The 24,474-nt window shown below is 40.9% G+C and overlaps 1 protein-coding gene and 1 long non-coding RNA gene across 11 annotated transcripts; both read right to left on the bottom strand.

Annotated features, from left to right (window-relative positions):
- Positions 1 to 10,770: 10,770 nt before the first annotated feature.
- LOC119883970 (transcription elongation factor A protein 3-like) lies at positions 10,771 to 18,485 on the bottom strand. 10 transcript variants are annotated; one of them, XM_038694462.1, is made up of 21 exons: positions 18,256 to 18,485; positions 17,462 to 17,524; positions 17,230 to 17,335; positions 17,009 to 17,099; positions 15,381 to 15,905; positions 15,185 to 15,298; positions 14,819 to 14,920; positions 14,643 to 14,711; positions 14,447 to 14,548; positions 14,235 to 14,300; positions 13,748 to 13,807; positions 13,487 to 13,558; positions 13,275 to 13,352; positions 13,124 to 13,186; positions 12,969 to 13,043; positions 12,307 to 12,467; positions 12,069 to 12,125; positions 11,805 to 11,959; positions 11,563 to 11,709; positions 11,271 to 11,342; positions 10,771 to 11,171 (listed from the first exon to the last, which is right to left on the bottom strand). In XM_038694462.1, exons 1-21 carry the CDS (start codon positions 18,322 to 18,324, stop codon positions 11,163 to 11,165), a joined length of 2,256 nt encoding a protein of 751 aa, XP_038550390.1. In that variant the 5' UTR covers positions 18,325 to 18,485; the 3' UTR covers positions 10,771 to 11,162. The 10 variants fall into 10 exon arrangements, with proteins under 10 accessions (XP_038550390.1, XP_038550392.1, XP_038550389.1 ...); XM_038694464.1 differs by having other exon boundaries at positions 13,284 to 13,352; positions 14,235 to 14,303; positions 18,256 to 18,484; XM_038694461.1 differs by having other exon boundaries at positions 14,235 to 14,303; positions 18,256 to 18,484.
- A 4,457-nt stretch (positions 18,486 to 22,942) lies between these two features.
- Positions 22,943 to 23,638, bottom strand: LOC119883971. Its single transcript, XR_005440893.1, has 2 exons — positions 23,229 to 23,638; positions 22,943 to 23,142 (listed from the first exon to the last, which is right to left on the bottom strand). It is a non-coding gene; the product is annotated as an uncharacterized LOC119883971 (long non-coding RNA).
- Between the last annotated feature and the right edge of the window lie 836 nt (positions 23,639 to 24,474).

The raw sequence follows: 24,474 nt of genomic DNA on the forward strand, positions 1-24,474 counted from the left end.
CATCGTTTAATGATGTTTAAAATGATCTATTTGTGATATGGGTTGTAGTTTTAGTAGTATTTAATAACAATAAACAGATGTTATATCACATTTGGATGTCATTATTGGAGACATGAGACATAAATGTACTTGTTTGACTGTGAAGAAAAGGCATTTATCATTTTCAATGTATTCAAAAAAGAATGAAAATATTATCCAAAACAGGGAAAAAAGTCTTTGTATTTTCTCTACCCTCCTGGGAATAAAACTAACAATGTACGGGTATTCATTCACACAGTGGAGGGAATTATTTGTGTAGCAGTTAGTGACATTACATCTTACACACTGCTAGGATTAAACCTCTGTTTTGTCCTGGTGGATCAGGAGAACAGTTGAATATCTTCCCGAAACAGCAACTCAGTATCACAACTATAAGTGCTCCACATTGCCACACTACAAACTGTCTGTATGCTGCCTGACTGAACTGTCTGTTACTCTGTCCTGGGTCTGGAAGGTCAGCCTTGTGTGGAGCATGGAAACACTGTAGTCTGGATGTTGTCCAGTCCTCAGATTCTGGCCTGTAAAGGAATATATAGTTATTAGAACTCCAAATTGGAAAGATCGGTGTAATAGGACACAACATTCATCAACATGATCAGATATTTTTATTGAACAGGGGTTTGTTGTTCTCTAACAGGACTTCTGTGTCCACATTACACACCAGGTCAATGTACATGACACAGATGAGCCGATGGCTGAAGCAGAGCTGTAGTTAGTTGTTGTAATCAGTAAACAATAAAAAATTAATCACAATAGTGATGGATTACTGTCGCGCTGATCTGGCAGAGGTGCGCCTGTCTCCCGTGTGCCCGCCTCCTCCTGCAACTTCCCAGGCACCACAACAGACAGATTAGTCGTCTACAGAGACCAAACAAGTGGACTTCTAGTTTGTGGTGGGAGAATCCAGACCTTCAAAGAAGACCGCAGAGCTGTTCTCCTCCTACCTTTCCAAGCCTGGTTATCTACCCTGCTAGCCAGAGAAGCACACAGTAAGGGACATGAAGGTGTGGCGGGAACCCTGCTGCGGATGAGGATAAAGGCGTGGGTCATCAGAGGAAGGGTCATTGCCCAAAAAGTCGTTGACAAGTGTATCGTCTGCAAAAAAGCAAAAGCAAGAACCTGCAAGCAAATAATGGGAAACTTACCTGATGAGAGGTCTAGTCCTGCTGCACCATTCGAGTTTACGTCCGTTGACCTGTTTGGACCTTACCATGTGAAGGATGATGTCAAAAAGAGAGTGACCATGAAAGTATGGGGCGTCGTGTTTTGCTGTATGTCCAGCCGAGCCATTCATGTCGAGCTGGCAAACACACTATCAACAGAGAGCTTCCTGCTTACCTACCAGAGATTCACCGCTGTCCGAGGCCATCCCCGTAAAATCTGGTCTGATCCTGGTACGAACTTTGTCGGAGCGAGACCTGTCCTAGAAGAGATGTACACTTACCTGAATCAACAGAGCAAAGAGTCACTTGAAGAGTATGCTGCCAAAATGAGACGACCTGGATGTGGAAAATCCTCCCGGCCGATTCACCTCACCGAAACGGAGCCGCCGAAGCTGCTGTCAGAGTCACCAAGAGAGCCCTCCAAAGCCTTGGCAATGTAGAAAGTCTTACCTTCAGTGAGTTCCTGACAGTGCTCCAGCTAGCTGCTAATCTTGCCAATGAGAGACCCATTGACGCCAGAGTCCAAAGCCGAGAAGAGCGCATCCAGTACATCACGCCGAACAACTTATTGCTTGGTCGAGCTACACAAAGTGGAGACTTCAAAACTGTCGACTACACCACCTACCCATTCAAGAGGCTCAAAGAAGTGCAAACGATAGTAAACAACTTCTGGAAGTCCTGGAGCCAACTTGCTGGCCCGAACCTGTTCATTCGCAGTAAGTGGCATACTGCTGAAAGGAACGTTACCATTGGAGACATAGTTTGGCTCTGCGACCAAAATGCACTGAGAGGGCAGTTCAGGCTTGCAAGAGTCATCGGCGCAAATCCTGATTTCAGAGGTGTCGTTCGAGATGTTCATGTGAGAGTCTCCCCAAGTTCCAGCATCTCTGTGAGAAGCTCAAGACCTGGTGCCGCAGATCCTGGATCAAGTACCATACTGCATCGGGACGTCCGGCGCCTTGTGGTCCTCATACCATGGGAGGATCATGTCAGAGACCAGCCCACCTGAGAGTACGATCTTTCCGGGCGCCGCCACGTAAAGATCGAGTGGGAGGTGTCGCGCTGATCTGGCAGAGGTGCGCCTGTCTCCCGTGTGCCCGCCTCCTCCTGCATGCCGTCTCACCTGCGTGCCGCCCCGCTCTGCATCGGCAGCCGCGTGTGACCGTGCGTGCGCGCCCTGGCGCACCCTCGACCAGGTGAATTAGATTGAGCAATCAGAAGCTCGCACACACTTCAATCAGCGGGAGCATATAACGCAGTCATTTGGCTGGTGGAAAGGGACTGACACGACGGAATGAGCAGCACACATCCACTGCGGGGAATGAGACTTTTGATTTGACGGGCTATCGGTTTTTCACCTATACTGTTCAACTCCTGTTCAATTATTCAAATAAATTATTCTGAGTGAAATCCGAAGTCTGGTCCTTGTCAAGTGTGGACACCTCGCAGTTAAAAGAAACACTTGACAATTACATAGCACTTTATTTTTGACATTCAAAGGGCTTAGGGGGAAACACCAGAGAAACTTAGAGACAAGTACACTGGGAGACAATAGACTAATATTAAAATATATATATACCTGTTCATATGCCGTTGTTGGAGTGTGAAGCTCGATGCAGGTATGTGCTGCTCGGCTTGCACCTCGTCCTCCCCGTCCTGCCTCTTCTTCCTCGGACCCTGGCAGCCCTCCCTCCTCTGCTTCGTCTCGACCCCGGTCCTGTCCCGGTCCTGTCCCGGTCTGTGCTTGGCTCTGGAGTGCAGTCCTCATCAGAGACAATAATGCTGTCACAGTGGAAGCTCTAACATGCAAAACAACGTACATGTTATGAGTCTAAGACGAAATTTCGTGTAGTGTAACTGATGGAAACGGGAAAATGTGTATCAGCCTGTTTTTAGCTTTGCCCAATGTTACCGCAGCTGTTCGTACAGCTACCTGTTGCTAACAGTTAGCTAGCCAACTCATTACTGAATTTCCCTTTGGATACTTTCAAAAATGCTGCAGTTTCTAGCTAGTTTCTCAAATTTACCTACCCTGCCTTTAAGCCAAATTTTATGCTTATGTTAAATGTGATTGTTATTACGCCATGTTTTATGTGTGGTGGTGGAGTCAATTTAAAGTTAACTACTGCACTTAACCAGTAACAATTATTTTATGTGTTGTTTTTTTCTTTTATTAATCATAATAAATATCATTAATGTTTAAATGGGTTATATGCCTGGCAGTTAACATGTTACCTTCAGACAGAGCCAGGCTAGCTGTTTACCTGTTTCCAGCCTTTGTGCTAAGCTAAGCCAAACATTTGCTGCCAGAAGCTCCATATTTAGAGTGACACGAGAGTGGTATTGATCTTCTCATCTAACTCTTCGCAAGAAAGCAAGCGAGTTTCCTCAAATGTCAACCCAATGCTGTGGTGTTTAACTAGATACTATAACCAAAGCACTGCATTGAAAGAAGGTGTTCTTTTAATGTTGGTGTCTCGAGGGGAAATGGTGTTAATAACATTAAATTACTGTGTTGATTATGATGTGGCTATATATACTGTCTAGAATCTGAGTAAAAAGTCTACAGAATTTCAGATGACGGTAGGTGGAGACACTGCAGTCTTGATGAGGATGGGGTGTTGTAGCAGCTCATCTACATACGTTAACACTTTTCCCAGGTGTAAAAAGAGGACAGAGCTGAAGTGAAGACTGAAACCAAGCTAATGGACTGAAGTCAGTGGAGGCAGTGCTCTTAAACAGCCAGGAGGGCGCCTATAGGTGAAGTCAAGAAAATAGAATCAATTTTCTGATTTTGTCATTGAGAGCAAATGCCTTTCGGGCTTTCACTGTTCTTGCAGAAGGCTTCAGTTCTTCGCTGTTTATCATTGTCACTGGATGATAGCCTTTGAGTCAATCGCTTCTGAAGGCCACTGATATTTGCGGCAGTCTAAAGGCCATGGCGCCATTCAGCCTTAACAATGTCTCCCTATTAAGACTGACCAGGCAATAACTTGAAGGTCTATCACTTGGCTAACAGGTATTGTACCGAGAGGTTTGGCGGCAGTCCCATTCAGTCTTAAGTGCTCAGCACCAGTACAGCAAGAGGTCTTTAAAGATCACTTTGAACTGTGAAGAGGAAGGCTGGTTCATGAGTCATCTGTCTCACAATCAGAGAAGGATTATAACCAAAGGGTCTTCAGGTTCAACAAAGTGGGAGGGGGTATTTGATTTTATGAATATCTGATGTGGGAAGCAATTGCCAGGACTGTAGTGACATATAGCTGGGTTAAACTCCGGAGGGAAGAGACGGGGATTATGTGATTTGAGTTCCTATAAATCTTGGATTGACAGAACCTCCCAGAATGCTGAAGATAAGATGACAATGAGTGTAGAGAAGCTGGATTGTTGCAGTCCCAGTCATCTTTCAATTATACAATTTCACAAGTAGCCTAATTAATAAAGACCTAAAAAATCTGTTTACAACAGTACAACATGTGGCATTGTAAAAAAGAAATAAAACATTGCTGCATTGTACAAAAATAGTAGTAAATTGTTATCAGTAAATATATAGGAAATATAAATATATAAAGGGTTAGAAATCTACCAGCAAATAAATTCTGTATAAGCAGCACATAATAAATGAACATTTTAATATAGAGAAGGTTATAGAAGATGTGCAAACATCTGCATGGTTTCCATTTTATTAAGTCCAGACAAGGCCGCCTTTGCAGCAAAGTACAGTGAAAGACAGTGTTGAATGAGGGACTCCAGGGGAAACTTAAAAAGCTGGCAACTGCGATCCAAGCATCCTGTTTTCCTTCAAACACTAATGTTGGAGGGAAAGCGTTCAATGTTAGAAGGCCGGCTGCAAATCCCTCATTTGTTTGTCAGAAATTACACTGCAGTGAGTTCATCAGCCACGAAAACAGAAGTGAGGATGAACACTGCAGATGCCTCCTCTTGTTTCCCTACAATAAGAGACAACAGTGAGGACAGTGTTTTCCCAGGTGCCACCAGTCTCTAATGGACCTCCAAACACATCACAGCTCTATTGGCTCAGTACATACTGTAACTGACCTGTAAACAAGGTTGTATCACTGCTGTTTCGCCAAGAGGAATTCTCTTGAAATAGTCGTTGCATCAACTAAACACGTTATAATATCTTAGTGCTTGTATTATTGGAACACCACATTACATTTTGAGATTATCTTGCTCCTTTACTCAGGGGTTGTGAAAAGACTTCCCAAGGTTTCAGATAAATGTGACTTCTGAAGAAATCTAATATTATTATTATCTATATACCTTCAGGCATTTTTCATAGATGTTAGTAACATCTTATTTGTACTGCTGACAGCTTTTCCTGTGGTTACGGTAGCAATAGCGATTCAAAGACTAATAATTTCTTCAAGAGCAAGATAAAAGGAGGGAAACGCAAAAGAAAATGAATGTACTTTGAATTTCTGCGTTATGGTGAACACTTGTGAGCTGTTGACCCAGGTGCTAGCAAGCTGTGTGAAAATTAAACAAAGCGAATCACTGTGTACTGTAAAAAACTTTAATAAATAATAACATTTTATTTTTTCCTTGACATAATGCTTCCTCCTACTCCTGTGAACACGTTGCTCCCCTCAGTCTCTGTTTTTTCACCATCTTTAGGACCTAGAAGGCTCATAATAATTTATATATATAATTAATATTATATGTATTATATTATATTATATTATATTATATAATCATTTCCAGCAGAAGAGGAGAGGGGAGGAACATGCTGGTGCTGATAAGGACTGTCTGAAATGGACATGACATTTTTGGTATCATTCAGGAGCGTTTACATAATTCATATAAAGGTTGTTTATATTTGTTGGTCTGTTTAAAGTTTTGAATCAAACAGCTAAACCTGGAAAAGATGACTTCTCTCTGACAGGCCAAGTTAAGTTTCTTTTTAATTTATAGTTTAGTGGGGTGGCTCTAGGAATGGCAGCGTCAGTCTGCTGGTAGGTTGGGCCACCACTTTAGTCCAGGCTGAAATATTTCAGCAACTATTAGATGGATTGACATTTTTGATATTTATTAACCTAAAAGGATGAATCCTAAAGACTTTGGTGACCACCTGACTTTTGCTCTTGCGCCACCAGAAGTTAATATTTTAGTTTTTTAGTGAAATCACTGAACAACTATTGGGCAGATTTGCTAAGAAGGTGATGCAGACATGATTGAGAGCCTATGAATACTTCTATGGCTCATCCCCGACATCGAGGGATAGCCATGAAAAATTGTAACTTTGGTGAACCCTTCACTTTTTAAAAAATGTAAGGTCAATATTATAATTTGCCCAATACCATTACTTGCAAATCATGTCTTACCCATCAGCCTCAGCTGTGTTTCGTGCTGTTTGGCAAATGTTAGGATGCTAACACATTAAACTAAGATGGTGAATGTAGTAAACACTACACCCGTTAAACATCAACATTCATTGCAGGCATATTAGCATTCTGATGTGAGCAAAAGCACCACTCTGACCAGCCCCACCGAGCCGCAAGCATGGCTGAAAACTCTCGCTGTTCATATCCAGCTACTTTACTTCTTTAATTAATTCACATTTCTAAAGCATCCCGTAACACAAGACAGATTTGATTGATTTCTTGGTATGTTTTGTGTGTCTGGAGAAGGCTTTACTTCTTTAAATGTTACTTTCAGACAGTGGCTGATTGTCTCTCTAGTTGTCAGATATCCCTGTATTAACAACTATAAGCTCAGATAGCTGCAAAGATATCTTAATTTTACTTGAGTGTCTGTGGGTTCAGTGTTTAAAACTACCATTATAAAGTAGAGGTGGCAGACTGTCTGCTGCTACCCATGATGTTGTTATAATTTATTTGGCAGTACACAGGAGTAAATCTTTAAAGCACCCTAACATGTAAGGCAGCAAAATCAAAGCCAGCTCAGGTGAAGTCAGGAAACAACCTCGCAGAACCCAAATGGAGTCCCGCAGCTTGTCCTCCAATGCTCTAGAGCAGACCACTGTGCTCCTGTCTGGTCCAGGTCATTTCACCCAGCATTATGCAACCATGCATATTATATGGGGTAGTATTTGAACACCACTGCCCTGGCTCCCTTTTTCTGACAAACATTGCTCCAAACATTTAAAAAGTTGCAGGTTCTCAAAACTTCCTTGCAGGTCAAACATCTTCAGCTGTTTATTTCTACTCAATTGTCCAGTTTGCACAGCCTGCCAAAATATTCATTCAAAATCGCAACGTTAAAAGCCATAGCTTGTTGCTAATAACAACTAAATTTTTCCCTCTACAGTTTATTATAGACTATAGGATATATTTGCCCTCTATACAGTAGATCAGAAGGCAATAGCTTGACTAATTTAATACATTCTAAAGCAAAAGAGACAGGTGTTGGACAGGTTTGGATTAGTCCTCCACAATATGACAGCTCTCGACATTGATACAATACACTTCAACCGGCCACTCATAAGCAAAAGCTATGAAGAGGCATTTGTTTCTTAAGAGAGCGAAAGGGAGGAGTGTGAGGCAGTCGAATCCTCAGATCATCCATTCTCTCTGTTCCTCAGAGCACTTTCCTTGCAATTTAAAGAGTCTCAGCCATGACACTTTCATCTGACACAGCAGCAGTAAAGGTGAACATTTTATGCCCACTCACAAGGTTATTAAAGAGTTCTCAAAACATCAAGCATCAAGACCAGAGCAGATGATGTTTCAGTTTTTAAAAGAGCAAAGTGAGGATGCTGAGGATGCAAGTGATGCAATGCCATTTTGAGTATTAGCCTACTATTTGAATAGGCCATTTTATCCAACTCAAGCAGTTTGCATGGAGTGCAAGGATTGCAGCCGTTCAAGGGGTGAAGACCTTTTGGATGCTTCAGAGCCTGCAGATGTTCTAAATTGAAATGTTTCACAGAGAGATGTTTCCCTGCAGCATGACTCTAAAGATACATTACAGAGGCAGAAAAGCCTAAGTAAGCACTTGCTGGATTCTCATGTAATTTCTACAACCTAGAAGAAAAATTAATTCATAATCATAAATACTCTGCATGACCCAGTAACTGCTTGTTACTGGGTCAATAACATTGTCTGACTTTATGTAGATCTGATCTTTATGTGTGTGTCAAAGGTTCATACAAACAGACACAAACAATGTTTAAATTATAATATTAATTGTTACATTTGAGCTGTGCAAGTGCAAGTCTCTGGAACATGCTGAGCAGTCAGGATAGAGATGTTTTGGATGTTTTGGAGGTGTTCTGTAATGTTTTAGCCACGCTAGCAAGTGCACAATTGTTCTTAAAAGTGTGTAAGTTTCAAATTCATTTCATGTCCAGCCTGACCTTCATACTGTTATAGTTGTGGGGTGAAGTGTTCAGTTACATTTAATCACCTGACTGATTATGTTATGCCTACCAAGTCTCATTTATTTCCATTTATAGAGAAGCTGCATGTAGCAACAACAGGAGGCTGAGAGGTTACAGACTCATCACATCACTGCAGGAAACATTTCAGACAATGAAGGCTTCTGCAAGTCAACAAGGCAATAAGTGTTGAAGAATACCGACAGTTTGAGCTCTGTAAGCCACATGATCACAAGGGATGTGGTAATAATTAAAGCATCTGGGTCTCCTCTCCTGTGAAAGTTAAATTTTAAGTTTTGGGACGCAGTACACAGTATTATGCAGCATTTAACCTGCCAATAACATGCAACTGAGTGCAGTGTTAATGTTGAAAAATTCCAGCGATGCCTGTTTCCCTCTGACAGAGATGTAATTATGCCCAAATGTTCAGCTGTGTGGTGAAATAAATTCATCCTGACTGACAGTCGCTTCAACTCGTGAGGTCGGGCTGTTTTGAAGCCGAAAGTGATTGGATGATGCCTGGATGTGGCCGTCAGTCATGCATTGGTGCACATGTTCTCAAGAGAGACTGTAACATCCATACTGAGTTTACATCAATGTGCGTCTCTGATTTACTTGACGTGGCTTGTCACATTATAGGTCACATAAAAAAAAAGAAAAGAAAAAAGAACACAACCAAACACTCCTGTCCCATTCTCATGTATATAACATAATAACAAAACATCACCACAATTCAATTAAAATTTTGCAGCAGACCACTCGCATACATGGATTTGGAGTCCATTTAGTGCAGGTTTGATACATAAGCAGATTTCTTTTTTTTTCTATAACTGATTGTAAATTAAAAGTTGAGGTACTTCTGCTCTTTTAAATGTCATCTTTTATTGGAGTGAAGCCATCAAACTGATGGCCCCCAAGCTACAAGCTACATTGGCTTAAAAGTAGACAATTTGTACTCTCTAATATGGTTGTATAATAATAAGGGTACTAAGGATAATGATAATAATGAATCAAAAAATGTATTTACTTTTATTAAAGGACAATTTTCAATGACTTTACAAATAATTATACATTTGCATGAAACATTTTTGCCATTATTTGAGAGCATTATTCATTTGGGGCATAGTATTGAGAGTGTTACTGTTTCAACAGCTTTTATTTTCTCAGTTCAGCAACTGTTGGGGATGTAAAGGTTACGGAGCGGAACAGCTGACACTAAGTGAAAATATGGGGAATTATGTTGTAGAATCCATTAACAAATTATTACAGAAAGGGCCTGGCACAGATTATTGAGTTAATCGAGTGGATTTTGCTTTTTGTGTTTCTGTTTTTTATATTCCTATTTATGTGTATCTGTTAAGTTTAAGTTGAACTTCAGGAGACACACGGGAAGAAAGAGGGATGCTGATTTTAACACTGATGCACCAATGTAGAATAACACAGTCAATTATGCTTTCTGAACTCTGCCTGCACATCAACAGAGGAATTGTAATGGTGAAAATGATGCAGAAGTAAATTAATGTGGTTTCAACTCACAGGAAACCAGATGGTGGATACTCAGCCAGAGGGCAGCTTTTCCTTTTCATCATTTCTACTGGCATACAAACCATATTTCTCACATTACCACTACATTTTATATTTATCCATTTAATGCAATGCATATAGCACAAATTCTTCAGGAACACAAAACTGATGGATTATAATTTGCAAAAACATATTTCTCATAAGTATATGAAATTCAGTAACATCCAGGACAACAGTGTATTTTGTTGAATGCTGTTCAGCAGCAGCGCTTCCCTCTGGCTTTGCCAGCCTGTTGGACTGGCACTTACAAGCAAGCCTCTAATTTGTGCTTGGTAACCTGAAGAAAGAAATATTGTGGGAGCCAATGCTGTCCTTTTGAGTTATGATGAATTGTTGCCATCTACTGAACATTTTCAGTCGTGCAACAACAGACACCATTTTCATTAAAAACATTTGAATGTTATATTTTAATTAGTTCCAGATTTATTTATAATTACTAACATGTCAATTGTATATTTAAATGTGGCCCCCTTGGAATATTAGTACATTAGAGAAGTAGTGAAAATTGCAGATGCAACACTCAGTTTTTTCTTTCTTCATCAGCATCAATAGCATATTCTTTGTGCCACAAGACACCGATGATGGTGGTGATGATTGTGATAATGAGGGATGTGACTCTATGACTGATTGTCAAAATCTTTTATTATATGTGAGTTTAAAAAGCCATCATACTGATGATTTATGCAGTTTTATTAGAATTAGATATATACAAAGTGAACAGCTGTAATATGACACAGCATATTAACTGGGTAGTTTTTCGATCATGGCAGCGCCGTGATCATCACTCATTGTTCAGTCATCAAACTGGCATTCATGCTCAGTGTTCAATTCCACAAAAAGCAAACCCGGATTATTAGCACATGCTTAAAAATCTCAAAATGTCAAGTACAAATTATAAGAACCCTACTGATCTGTTTAAATCACAAGCTGCAATAATTTATAAACTCCCTCCCATTACAGAAAATATGCAGTTCAATATGCTCAGGAAAATAAATCGTAGTTTCACCTGGAAGGCATCAGCAGAACTGAAATTTAGAGGAGAGGCAGAATTATTACAAAGGTATCTTTTATAGGATTCAAAAAGGTACAAAAGATAAGTGTTAATGAAACAGGGAAAGACCTACCTTCCAGCGGTTTCCACACTCATTACACAGAACAAATGTGGTCATTGGCTCATCAGCACTGCGTGTCTGCACCTAAAACACACATGCACACACATTTATACAGGAGTGTAAACAATATATTACAGTGCAAGTAAGTGCTGAAGTTAATAAAACATCAATGGTATCATCGAAGCAGATTTAATACTGTGGCACTGTGGCCCTAAAAAGTACTTTTATTGTATGTTTTCTTTCTCTAATAATGACTTTTGCTTTGTTGAAACCGATTATGTACAGGGTGCTCATGTCTGTTAACCTGGTTGTAGGTGCAGTTCTTCTTCTTGCACTTGCCGCACTGCAGCAGGTCAGTGGTGGTGCCACCAGTTTTGGCCATTTGGTGTTCCCTGATGGCCTCCTGGGTGAGAACGTTCCTCAGCTGTTTCAGCTCGTCACTGGCCATTTCCTACATAAACAGAAAGATGGAGCAGAGGGGGCAGTTTGAAGTACTACAATGAGGAGGTCACCAGTGGTTTACTATGCAGTTGCAGTGTTCTGTACCTCAGAAGACATGGTGGCGATGCGGCTTAATTCAATGCTTCCTGCGAGAACATTTCTGCGAAGCCCAGGGTTTTTTGGGTCCTTTAAGTTGCTGATGCGGCTGCGGACTCTGTTTTTGTATTTCATATCAGTGGCCTTTATGTCCTGGTAGATATGTGCAATCAAACAGTCAAGGGAGATCTGATCATATTAATCATCACTGAGTGAACCACAAATTAATCAAACCAATCATAACGGCAAATAATTAACCAAATTCAAGGATATGATCTTCAATCTCTGCCGCCATGCTGTCACAGTTAGTTCCAAAATCTTTGTAGTCATCTGTGAAGTAAAAACAATTCATGTTAATCTGCACACTACACTTAAATTTGTGTGTTCCTTGTGTGGCATATTGCAGCTAAGTTTCACTATCCAGGCTGTTTTTGTAAGTGATATCCTGTAAGCATATTTAGAGCCTATTAGCTGCTGTACTCTTAGTGTGAAAGTGTGATCTCAGCCTCACTGTCTGTGCGCAGGGCAGCTGCCAGCATCTCAATGCACTTGTCTCTGACAGAGTCTCCGGTTGCGAGATGAGGAGGCAGTGGACCCCCGGCAGAACTGAAGCTGGGTGACATGGGGCTGGTCGGGGTTGTGGGGGTTTTAGGGGCATCAACTTTGCCCTTTCTGCAAAAAAGGCCACATCAAAACAATCACAGATTAGAGTGTGTGAAGTTGTCAAGAACATGTTTGACATAAAAATCTTAAATAGATGTATAAAACAAAACTGAGATGAGCTCCTGGGGAAATGTCTGACCCGTCAGCCGCTAAATGCTCCACTCTATTAACCAGCTAGTTGCACATTTTGTCTGTTGTTTGGTCCTGAACAGGTAGCGTATGGAAGTTCTTCACCAAAAACGCCTGGCTGGAGCTGGAAGAAGGCCGATGAGAGCCTTGAGACTTAACCAAACAGTAAAGTTCCCGGTTGTAAACCACTACCCCCACCCCCAAAAGAACTGAAAGGTGCTAAAACGCTCTGCTGAAAGGACAGTGCGGTGTGGTGATAATTCTCTGTGCCAAATAGCCACACCTAGTTCATCAGCATGTATTCTATATTTCAGCTAGACTAAATATAAAATAATTATGGGTATCATCAGTAAAATTCTACAATAATTCATATTGAAATACCTTTCAATGCTGTCAGTAGAGGGCTTCCGCTGTGGAGGTCCAGGATGAGAGGTCTTGGAGCCGTGAGACTCTCTCCTATAATACAAAGTCAGTCTCTATACCACTGAAATAAACCTTTGAAACTGTAATGAAAAATAAGCTTCTGTTTCTTTCACCTTTCAGCTGATAGCTTCTTTGCTGGTGGCGAGCTAGTTTTCTTTGAATCAGTGGATTCCCGCCTACAGTAAGTAGTGAGACACTTTCAGTACATCTTGTTTTATTGGCAATGTTTATTTAATTTCCAGTGAGATTTAAAAAAGTGCATACCAGTCCCACCTGTCAGGTTTGGAGTCAATTGAGTGACGTTTCACAGGCTGGCCAGGCTTCAAGTCACAGGAGTCCTTTCTATAACAAAGGTAAACAGCATTGTGACACCATGTTTTTAAAAATAAAATACACATTTGGGATTATGTCCAACATGAAGCAGCATAAATTAAAATTAAATGTACAGTGGCATTAATTTTCCTGCCCTTGCACACCTGTGTTTTTCTTTTTTGATATCCACACTGGGCTTTTTGGGATGCGGCGGTTTAGAGTCACATGAATCTTTCCTGACAAAAGGAAACATTTGTTTGATTCTCAAACAAACTGTCACAGGACAGTAAAGGCATAAAAATGGAAGCTCCCCATGCACTGAAAACTGATAAAGAGCTGTTTGAAGAAGTGTAAGATGAACCACACAAACATTGTGTGTCACACCCACAGCCCAACAAGCATTTTAACACCCATGACTTGCCAACCTGTCTCTCTTGGCTTCATCTGAGTGTTTTTTAGGCACTTTGCTATCCGATGAGTCTTTCCTGCAAAAAGAAAACAGTGCTGCTACACTCTTTGTTGTTTGCACACTGAGTTACTAAACGGCAGGTTTAAGTAATGATGTGTATGTGCAGGTATTTCCTAATAATATATCAGGATATTTAGTCAAATAAGTTAAATAATAGTCGATCCAATCTGCCTGTTATACTATTAAAAGTGTTCAATAAACATGTTATTTGGAGTTTCCTTTGTAGTAGTGTAAATAGAAAAAGATCAATTACTGACATAACTCTTGGAACAGCACGACACACCGCATCGCTGTCAGAGAACGACACTATATTGTTTCAATTGTTTGTCCAAAACAAACGAAAACCAGATATTACAGTCCGGAGGTAACTGATCCTCCAGAGACAACAGCAAAGTAATTTTTCAAGGATGAATGAGAGACAGAATATTTCCCAGATCCCAGACCTGTCTTTCTTCACATGATCTGACGTCTTCTTCTGTGAAGGAGGTTTAGAGTCGGAACACTCCTTCCTGCTGTAGCAAACAACACAAGGATTCAATGCAGAGAAGAAAAAACTCCAAATGAAATTATAGGTTACTTTTCCAAAACAATCCTCCCAGATACTTGAAGGCATCAACTTAATGCAGTCTGTAATGAGAAATCATCTGATCCAGACCTGTCCTTTTTCCCGTCCTGTGAGGGACGCTTCGGGGGAGGCGGGGGGTGAAGGTGAAAAGGAAGTGGAGGAAGAGGAGCGTTGGGATCAGGGGGCTCTTTTCTAAATAAAAAAACACCTTTGAGCTTTGCTGAATAACGTCATGATGAGAGCGAATATTAATGTGAGACAGTGCAGCGGCCATGCAGACCCTGACCTTGGTGGAGGCGGATGAAGATGCAGAGGAAGAGGAGGAATTGGAGCATTTGGTTCCGGCGGAACTTTCCTGACGTGAAAATCAACATTTGTTTAAGCATCCCCTAAAATCTCACACAATCTCTGCACGTAAACTCAAAAAATGGTTTCACAAACATGCACCACAATACGCCTGACCTCTCTTTCTTCACTTCCTGTAAAGGTCGCTTAGCCGGAGGAGAGGCGGGTCGAGGAGCATGAGGACGAGGATGTTGGGAGGAAGAGTCTTTACCGTCCTTCCTGAACAAATGTCACAACAGTACAGATCAGAGTGCTGTAACTCAAGGGTCCCCGATGATGTACAAAATCCTTTCAATAAAGACACACCTGAGTGACCCATCACAACATGCATCATGCACAGGGGGCATCCTGTCAGGCCACGAGTCCACTTATAAAACTGTAGGAACAAATGTCAGTGCATATGACTAACTCAGAAACAGTTATGTCATGCAGCATCAGCGAGAACATTTCAGTCCGTCATGCAGACGATGCAAGAGTCCTGACCTGTCTTTTTTCATGTCCACAGAGAGGCGTTTGGTCGGGGGAGGAGGCCGAGCAGGTCGAGGAGGAGAGGGGAACCGGGTGGGATACAGAATAGTGCTGTCCAACACTCCTCTCCTGAAATATATAATTCAATCTGAAGCACTGCAGGATGATTTTGATATGTGATAATCAGTTTTTGGGCCACCTCCATTCTCACCTTTCAAATATTGGTCTGTGAGCGTCAGCAGGCGTCTCACTCGGCAGCCTCTCTCGTTGCAGTGTGTTTATTGGCCTCTCACGTCTGCTGTCTTCTCTGTGTTTGTACTTCTTCATGTCATCTGTGTAGCTGTGCTTCCTGGGCTCTTCTGGGCGTTTGTCTTTTTTGACTTCTTCCACGTGTCTCATCTTTTTTGGTTCTTCTAACAGCCTTTCTTTCCTTGGTTCTGGCTTGAGTTTCTCAATCTGCAGGTCTTGCACATGCTTCTGTTTCTTGTTATCTATCTGCAGTTGGGCATCCTCCGCAGGTCTTTGTTGTTTGGATTCTTCTAAATGCTTCTCTTTTCTGATTTCTTTGGGCTGTTTGTCATGCTGGGGCTCCTCCTGGTGCTTTTCATCCCAGAGGTCATCTACGTGTGTCTTTTTGTTTTTGTGCTCGTCATTATGTTTTTCTATTCTGTTTTTATCGGAGTGTTTTTTGTCAGGATCTGAGTCATGTTCAGGTTTGACATCCAGTCTCCTGTGGCTAACAGAAACAAAGGAAGTATAATTTTTTACGTCTGTTCAAGAGCCAGCAGACATTTAGCTGTTTCACCTACGTCAGGTTTGTTGTTGTATTTAGGCCTTATTCGGACAGGATTAAAATTAAAGGGGGAGGTGGGTAACAAAACATTTCCCCCCCTGGCGCTACAACAGCCCATCTGATTAGCTTTACTTTTCCCTTCATTGTGTGAGCTGACTGATGTTAACTAGTGATCTATATTTCTACTTCTTAAGTAACACAGCTCTACTATATGTGTAGAAACTCTGACTGGACATAAACTGCATGAGGACTAGCAAATTAAGCAGGTAAGGAGAAGTGTGGGATTAAAATATCTGACTTGCACAGGTAGTATTTAAATCCCACCTCCCAGACACATTCAAGGATTTCTATCAGTACTTTCATTGCCTCTTTAGAAATATCCTGTACTTGCACTTGTAAACTACTGACTAACCTGAAAAATAACCAAATTACAGCCTCTAACAGAGGCCATTATCGCAGGCGCAGAGACATTAGGGTAAATTGTTGAGCGACCACATACACACTACAGGAATTTTTATTTTGATTCTAAACATAAAGCATTATCCTTGGTGCTGAATATTGTAATTCTTGTTTGAGCCATCAGCCTAACCCTGGCATTTACTGCTCAATCCGGGGGGTAGCCCATTTTCCCTTGTAGAACAATACTGCATGTAAGAATGATGCAAGTCCCCCTCCAGCGGTCGGTGGCCAGAAAACTGTACTAAATGATAATGCAATGTCATTTAATGACAATACAACTGTTAATTTACCTCTGGAAAGGCTGCTACAGTAACTCCTGACACTTTCTTTCATCTTCTTGAGTGCTTTTCAACAGAGCTGTTGTTGAGACATTTTCAAGGCAGGTATTTTGTATACACATGCAGAGGCACATGTTATCATAATACATGTCTGAACATGTACTAATACTGTAGGTCTAGTGTAGTGGCATCATGGCATGTATGACAAACACCTCACCATTTCACTGAATGTTTCATAATGTCTCTTCCTTTGTGTTAAAAATCATGTTACCTGTGAGGTTTCTGTGCAGCAGCTGTGAAAGTACTGACCTGCCTTTTGTCTCAGGAGGGGAGCTGTTTGGAGACACCGTTGTTTTGCTGGAGTCCAAACCGTTGTTCCTTTCAGAGGGTTTCTCAGAGTCTGTGCGAGTGTTTGAATGAAGCAAATCAGCAAATCATTCAATTCACTTGTGTATTTTTTGCACAAACAACTAACTGCTCAGTGAATCATTTACATAATGTAAACCATGTCACAAAGTCAAGTCAAGTACCCAGAAGTCTCTTCCAGTCTTTAATGAGGACTTTTGCCAAGGCAATGACTTCCTCATCTGTGCAGTGCTTCCTGATACCATTCACAGACATGCCTATCCTAGTTTCCTAAAACAAACATACACATAAATGTGCATTGTGAGCTTTATTTTGTGTATTACAAGCGTTTCTGATAAGTGAATTGGTTGGAAACTACAGATATAAATAAATGTAATATAATACACTGGAGCCTACCTGCAGAAGTTTTAGTGTCATATTAAAACCTTTCAGTTCCTTCAGCAGGTCCATGGCGCCCTCCTGCACACACATTACAATCGCAACAAACATCATCTTATTTAGACTTTTAACACCTTATCTTATGTGTTTAGTTATCGTATGTGTTTAATTACAAATGTAAAATGCAAAATTGATGCAAATGTATACATTTTAAAAAGGAAACCACAAACTGATAGGCAGACTTAGCGGTAAACACTTTCACTTCTGTATTTTGGGGGGTTTAGGAGGACATTCGAGCAAATACATATAGATTCCATAAATCAAATGACTGTATCACAAATTAGTATGTCTGCTTTATTCTGATTACTACATTATCGCCTGCATCGAGAGAGAGCGATCATTGAACAATGTCCTGTTTGGAGTCAGTCACAACGCACACACGACCTTGCCCACAGGCCGCGTTGTTTACCTTCTGTTGCATGAGTCACTGATCGACATGACCACCAGCAAAAGACTTGCAAAAAGTTGTCAACAACTTGACAAAAATTGACCCATATGGCGCCGCACACCCAGGGACCGAAACGTCCTGCGAGCGAAATGTCTGCAAACACCTGTTGATCATTTGCTACAGTTCAGCCAGGTTCATATTACAAATGTGCATACTTTACAAGTACCGAGATTCACCAGAATTCAAACGTATCTCCAACGTAAACCTGCAGGAAAACATTTCATTTTCAAACAAGAAGTTCAAGGGCCTTCAGGCGGCAGCGCAACACGCCACCTGTGGGTGTCAAAATGCTGTAAAGTCTCACCGTGTTATTTCTAGACACCATCTTGTCCAGTTTTTTTGCAATCCGGATGAGATCTTCCTCACGCGTCATGGCTGCATTTATTCGACTAAGAACGAACCAATATTGTCGAATAGATACTCGAAATAAAGTTTAAATTAAAGTTTGGATCCGCTGCAGGTCGGACTTTACGCGCGGCGTGCTCCATTCACTCCAGAGGCGTGTCCTCCTGCAGGGTCCCAGCTGACAAGCGCGACACATGACAACAACTAAATATAGAGCTAAAGCAGACACATGGGACACCACAAACATCTAATTCTCAGTGAGATTCGTGTAAAGTTCTTTAAGTCATTAAATACTTCCTCATGTGTACTATTCAAGCCAATCAGGGACTTCGACTTTAGTTTGGCTCCTATCCTGCTTTATGTATTTCTCTACATTGCACACTGCACGCCAGTGGCAGTTTTCAACTGGATCAGTTTACTACATATGTATTACTTCACTCGCAACCTCAGCACTAGGTACAAAGATTTATCGATATTTTTAGACGTTGGGGTGTGTAGTCAGTGTGCAAATGTGGAGTGAATTTCGCTTTCGTTTACAAAATGGAGTTAATGTGTTAAAAAAAACAAGATCCTGGATTTGTTTGTACGTGTTTACCACCAGAGGGTGCTGTGATGTTAGTCTGTACACAGATTCACAGGCCAACTGATCAAATCCTGTCAGGAGAATTAATGTGATTTCCTTTAACACTGAAAACACTGACGATCCACCAACCATAACGCTTGCTTCTATTTATTACCATTAACTTTGGCAGTACAGGGATTTCTGATGTCTTTACACTCCACTTGAGCTCACAATGAGATTTTCTATAGCACATTTTTCTTATTCTTATTTTCAACTAACCTGTTTGCACAAACATTTATTGTTGAATGTTGTTGTATGAACATTGAGTCTGTGGGGTCTGTTTTCCAAAGAAATGCACAGACGCCCAGCACCAGACACTAAATTATCCTAATATTGAACTTGAATGATATTATTCAAATAGACATGAGCCTGTAATTGCATGCCTCTGTGCTGCTGACAGTCCTCCTTTGAGTCTCCTGGTATATATAGTGAGTTAGCTGAGGTCAGTTAAACAAACATTCAGAGAATGAAATTATTTGCAATTACTCAAGCAAGTGCTTTACAAGCTCCATGGGGATCCTTGTAAAATTGTGTGTAAATCTCATCAACTCTGACAACTCTTTGGAAGGAATCATTTTTAGATTGCTTTCACAGAAAATCTCTTCCAAGGGAAATTCACTCCCAGAACTGAAAGGTATGAAGGGTTCCTCCCACAGTCCACCGGGAACCAAGCCCCGCTACAGTTCAGATCCTCCAGACGTCCCTGCTGTGAGGACGTGCGACATGCAAGTTTCAGAGGGATGAAGACTTGAGGTTTTAATTGGTTTGGATCTGTCTGTATATTAATGTACTCATACTCAATAGGTTATATGGACACCATTTATGTTGACAGCAATGCACTCTAATATGATTCTATATCATTACAGAACAGCTGGAAAACTTAAATGTAAAAACTAAAGGTAAGTGTATGTGTTCAGATTTAAAACTAAAATAAATATGATCCATGTGTTCCATTAACATAAGAACAAACTCTTATTTGTGTTGCAGGGATTTGAAGAGAACTGTGTTAATGATGGCAGGTGAAAGTACAGTCTAAAAGCTTGTCTTGAGCAAAGAGTATTATGTCTTTATAACGCTCTTATACAACAGGCTGAGCGTTCAACTCGGCCCTGCCATCCGCCTGAAGACAGCAGTGTGTCTGGCAGGTAGAGACACTGCCGGCCAACTCGAGAAGTGGGACAGCGGGTAAGTGGGACTGTGAGGTAAGAGAGGAAGAGGGCCAAGAGGAAGAACCAGTGATCAAGATCAACCCGCAACATCCTTTATCTTCTGTGTGCTAAACTGGCTTGGAGCTGACGAAGAGCTGCTCTCTGTCCTGTAGCCTCTGAGCCCCTTCCCTGACTCTCAGACTAAATAAATCTCTTAATTTTTAAGAGAAGATCTCTGTGTGAACCGTTTACCATCAGCCTTGGTCTCCAACTTCAAATCAGGCTAATGCACAAAGTTCTACTACTACTAGTTACTTTTACTGAAGTAAAGCATTTGAATGCATCTTCCCCACAGTCACGATCATTCACATAAAAGAAAGATGTTATTCCTTGAGACAGTTGAGCTGTAGATTTTTCAGAAAGGAATCGGCCCCTGATGTTCTCAGGCTCTACGTGGTTACATAACTGTGTGTGCATTCCCATACGCTGCACTGAAGTTCCCTGAGCCTCTGCTGCCGATTTAAAGAGTCTGTCATTAGCCTCTTGGGTCTGACAACATCAAGTCCTGGCTTGTCTTTGCTTGCTTTCCGAACAGACAGGAGAAAGTGGTCCTGTACCCCTTGTTGTACTGTGCGCCCCACATGCTTTAACAGACAAAGAGTTAACAGGGAACATCCGACAGTCTACTTTCCTCTCCGTGCACCTCGCCCAGTGCTAGTGTCTCTGCCAGTCACAGACCAGAGACGCCAGGCCTCAGCAATTATGGCAATTTTTGGATGACATCAGACCAGAAAATGAATGATTTCATTTAGCTGTCAATTTTTCTGGATCTGGAGTAGGATGCAGAACCTGTAATAGAGCATCTCAAAACAGAGTGGGAGAATTGTTTAGACATTCACATCTGCAGTTGGCTGGACGGTAACCCCAGCCTGGTGGGGTTGGTTTGTCTGCTAATAATGACCACTGTTCAGCGTTGGCACTGCAAAAAGTAGGCTGAATCGCTCCCGGAGAGGTTGGACCACCCAAAGACTTTAAGAACATCCTTGTATCTTCAGCTGTCTCTTAAGTCTCTATTTACTGCCACACACACACACACACACACACACACACACACCAGGTCTGCCATATCCAAAACAGTTTTAGGCTGCCTTTGACCAAAATAACTGGTGGTGCCACTGTTAGACACAATCCAACCAAAATAACTAAATGACTGGCCAAACTAAATCTGAATTATGCCCTGAGGAAGAGATGTTTAACCCCATTCCTGACTACAAGAATTACCTTTACTGTATCTCTCCCAAACTGATTATGAAGAAGTGAGACAGAGAAAATGATTCACCATATAGCTGCACAATGAATAACCCGAAGATGCCTTTTAAAGGCAGAAACAAAGGCATATAAAATATGTACTATAACTTATTCACAACCGTCAATTACATACTGGCACACTGGACAGACACTGAGTCATTTGTGTAGTGTGTCTGCAAAAAGATCCTGTGGTTCTTCCCAAGGCTGCGATTTGATCTCTGAGCTCTCTTCGTTTGTGCTTGAGCTTCGGCTTTATGCTGACAAACAAGTGCATAACCCCTTTGGCCTGAGCCTAAAAGAGGGAAGAAAATCCTTCAAAATAAAGAACCAAATCAGGCTGTCACTAATGGAAAAGGAGTTTGAAAGACTGCTGCAAACCATGGAGCCAGTCTCTTTATTCATAAAACTGTAAATAGGATTCAATAATTGCACTCATGGAGGTGTAACCTAGCAGTTTACAAACATCACATCGCACAAACCCTTCAGATCAAGCTGTGCTAATTGACTAAGCAAAGTTCATATGCTAAAAGGCCAAATAGTGTTAGTGTGCAAAGCCGCTCTTACTCTCATTTCCTTTTCAACTGCCCACTAATCCAATTAGATCACCATAGTACAAAACCCGCTAGGTCTACCTTTCCTCTCGGTAATAGCAGCATTTGCATTGCTTTCTTTTGGAACTGGATTCTGCCCAGGTTAAATGTTTATTAACAGGAAATGCACTGATTTAAGAGAAGCCGGGATTAGACTCAATGCTAAATTAGTTAGTTGTTGGCATTGTGCACACATGTCACACATTTGCAAGCTCAGTTTGCACTTCACTGACTTTTCTGGAAATGATGTGTCCATGAATACCAGAGAGCTCTGAAATGTCAGACGCCAACAATGTTCTTATAATTTAAAGACAACAACATAAACATAAAACGACATGGAAACAAGACATCAGGGTAAAAAGAGTGAACATATTTATAGTACCTCCTGTCATGCACAGGGGCACCTTTAAAGGTTTTGAACATCCTTAAAGCAACTTGTTCACATACATCATGTGAAATGATACAGCTTTAACAAATGATCCATGTGACAAAAAACATCCTTCCTCAGAATTTACTGCTGTCAGGACTGCAACTCATCCTTATTGCCATCATGTTGTCTCATCTCTTGTTCATCAGCTCTACAAAATGTTTATATGGCTTTTTGACTTATCAGGCACTGTTAATTAATACATGATGTGCCTTCTTGAAAATGCTTTTTTTCATTAAGATCCATTTACTGAACATGAGAACTAATACACCGCCTGTGAAAACAGCTGTGTAATGTCTTTGGAGCTTTGTCATGGTTGAGTAAATAACCAATAATGATCATCTGGGTTGTCTCACCATACAAATGTTTAACTAAAAGCATGCACATTAATAGGGGTAAGGAATCATGAAAGACATGGGACTTTACCAAGAAAGGAGTATCTGACAAAAAGACAAGGCAAGTTGCATGGAATTGTGGGAGTGGTTTTGGACCTTTACCCACACGATGTCAGAAATCATGCTAGAACCCATATGCAGACCAAGAGACAATGCAGCAGTTTAAACAGTTTATTGATAAAAGCAGTGAGTAAACTAAGGCAGAGTGAGGACACAGGGAGTTTCCTTCCAAGCACTTGGAAAGTGTGAGGGCTGGGTTGGCATGGCTGGCAGGAGTGTGGCTGGAAGGGTTGGATCTTTTAGTGGCTCCAGAGGCTTGGAACTGGTAGGCAGGCTGAGCGGGTTGAATGGGCAATCTGGAGACAGGAAGGCAGATATTAGTAAAGGCGAACTCGTTACTTGACAAAACAGGCACAGAGCTAGACGTTAAAACTTAACCTACAGCACACAACTTAACAATTCAGCAGGGAATGCAGGTCTGGCCTCTCCTTAGGAAGGGGTAGGGATGGCTGATCAGAAACAGGTGTGTGATTACAAGCAGGTGCAGCTTGTGCCAACCCAGGAAGCCAGACACGCCCAGGACTCAATAACTGAGAGAAAGGAGGAGAGAAAAACAGACCAAACAAAAACACACAACGCATGCCTCCCTCACCCAAAGGGAAAAATCAAATCAAAACACACTCACTCAGTCTCAAACTCAGGTGTCAGATGCAGGAGTCATGACACATGGGGATTATAATTTACTATATGCTGCATCAATTTGAACTTTGTCTTTAAAATTAGTCTTTTGCAAGTTTCCCAACATTATGGAAGTGCAATACTCAATCGACAATTTTAAGTCCCAATGGCCCAGATTTTACCATTATTCTTGCTAATACGAACGGCAGACGTTCAGGCTACCAACCAAGATGTGTATAAGCTTCAAAGGACTGAACACTTATTTTATTTAAAACTGTATTTTGATAGCCTACAGCTAATGCATTTTTAAAAAATTATTGTTGCACAACCCAAGAGGAAACCAGCACACATATTTTTCTATATCTGACCATAGCTACCGTCTAAGAATAATATTGTTTTTTTTCTTCTATAACAGAATATGAAGAAAGTTACCAAATTGTTGAGATATGTGTTTGATTATCAGCTTTTCAAGAGATAAGAAAAATGCGCTTAGAAGGATGCTTTTTCCTTCATAAGAATCTTTGTGAATTAGCCCTCAGATTTTTTTCTCTGTGATTGTTGTGTCATTTTGTTTTGTGTTTGGTGTACAGTATATATAATATATAATATAATATATGTATAGATAATACAAATATAGCACAAATAGCACAAGGAGTACGGTCTAGACCTGCTTTATCTGAAAAGAGCTATGAGAGAACTGTTGTGAATTGGCGTTATAAAAATAAAATTGAATTGAACTGAAATTGAATATATAATGTGATAGTTTTTTTGAAGATTAATGAGATTTCTAAGATTTATAAAGATTTAATTGATGGAAACGTTGCACAGCAATTGTGAATATTGCCTACATAGTGCTGGGCTTTGGCCAAATAAAAGGAAAGATCACAGTATATTATTTCCACTTAATTAATATTTCCATTACTATACATGTCTTCCCTCAACTGGATCCACGTAGGAGGAACTGAAAACAGTGAAATCAGGCACTGAACAAAAACAAACATCCAAAAAAA

This window comes from Micropterus salmoides, unplaced genomic scaffold, assembly GCF_014851395.1.
Source record: "Micropterus salmoides isolate LMB-PRFRI ecotype aquatic unplaced genomic scaffold, ASM1485139v1 Ms_hic_scaffold_3056, whole genome shotgun sequence".
Taxonomy (NCBI): domain Eukaryota; kingdom Metazoa; phylum Chordata; class Actinopteri; order Centrarchiformes; family Centrarchidae; genus Micropterus; species Micropterus salmoides.

Excerpts from the sequence above, each read along its gene's own strand:
- LOC119883970 (XM_038694461.1), bottom strand. The coding sequence starts at position 18,324 with ATGACGCGTGAGGAAGATCTCATCCGGATTGCAAAAAAACTGGACAAG. Across the intron at positions 14,304-14,446 it reads CAGGACGGGAAAAAGGACAG|CAGGAAGGAGTGTTCCGACT; the intron begins GTCTGGATCAGA and ends TGTTTGCTACAG. Across the intron at positions 11,710-11,804 it reads TCGCCACCATGTCTTCTGAG|GAAATGGCCAGTGACGAGCT; the intron begins GTACAGAACACT and ends CTGTTTATGTAG.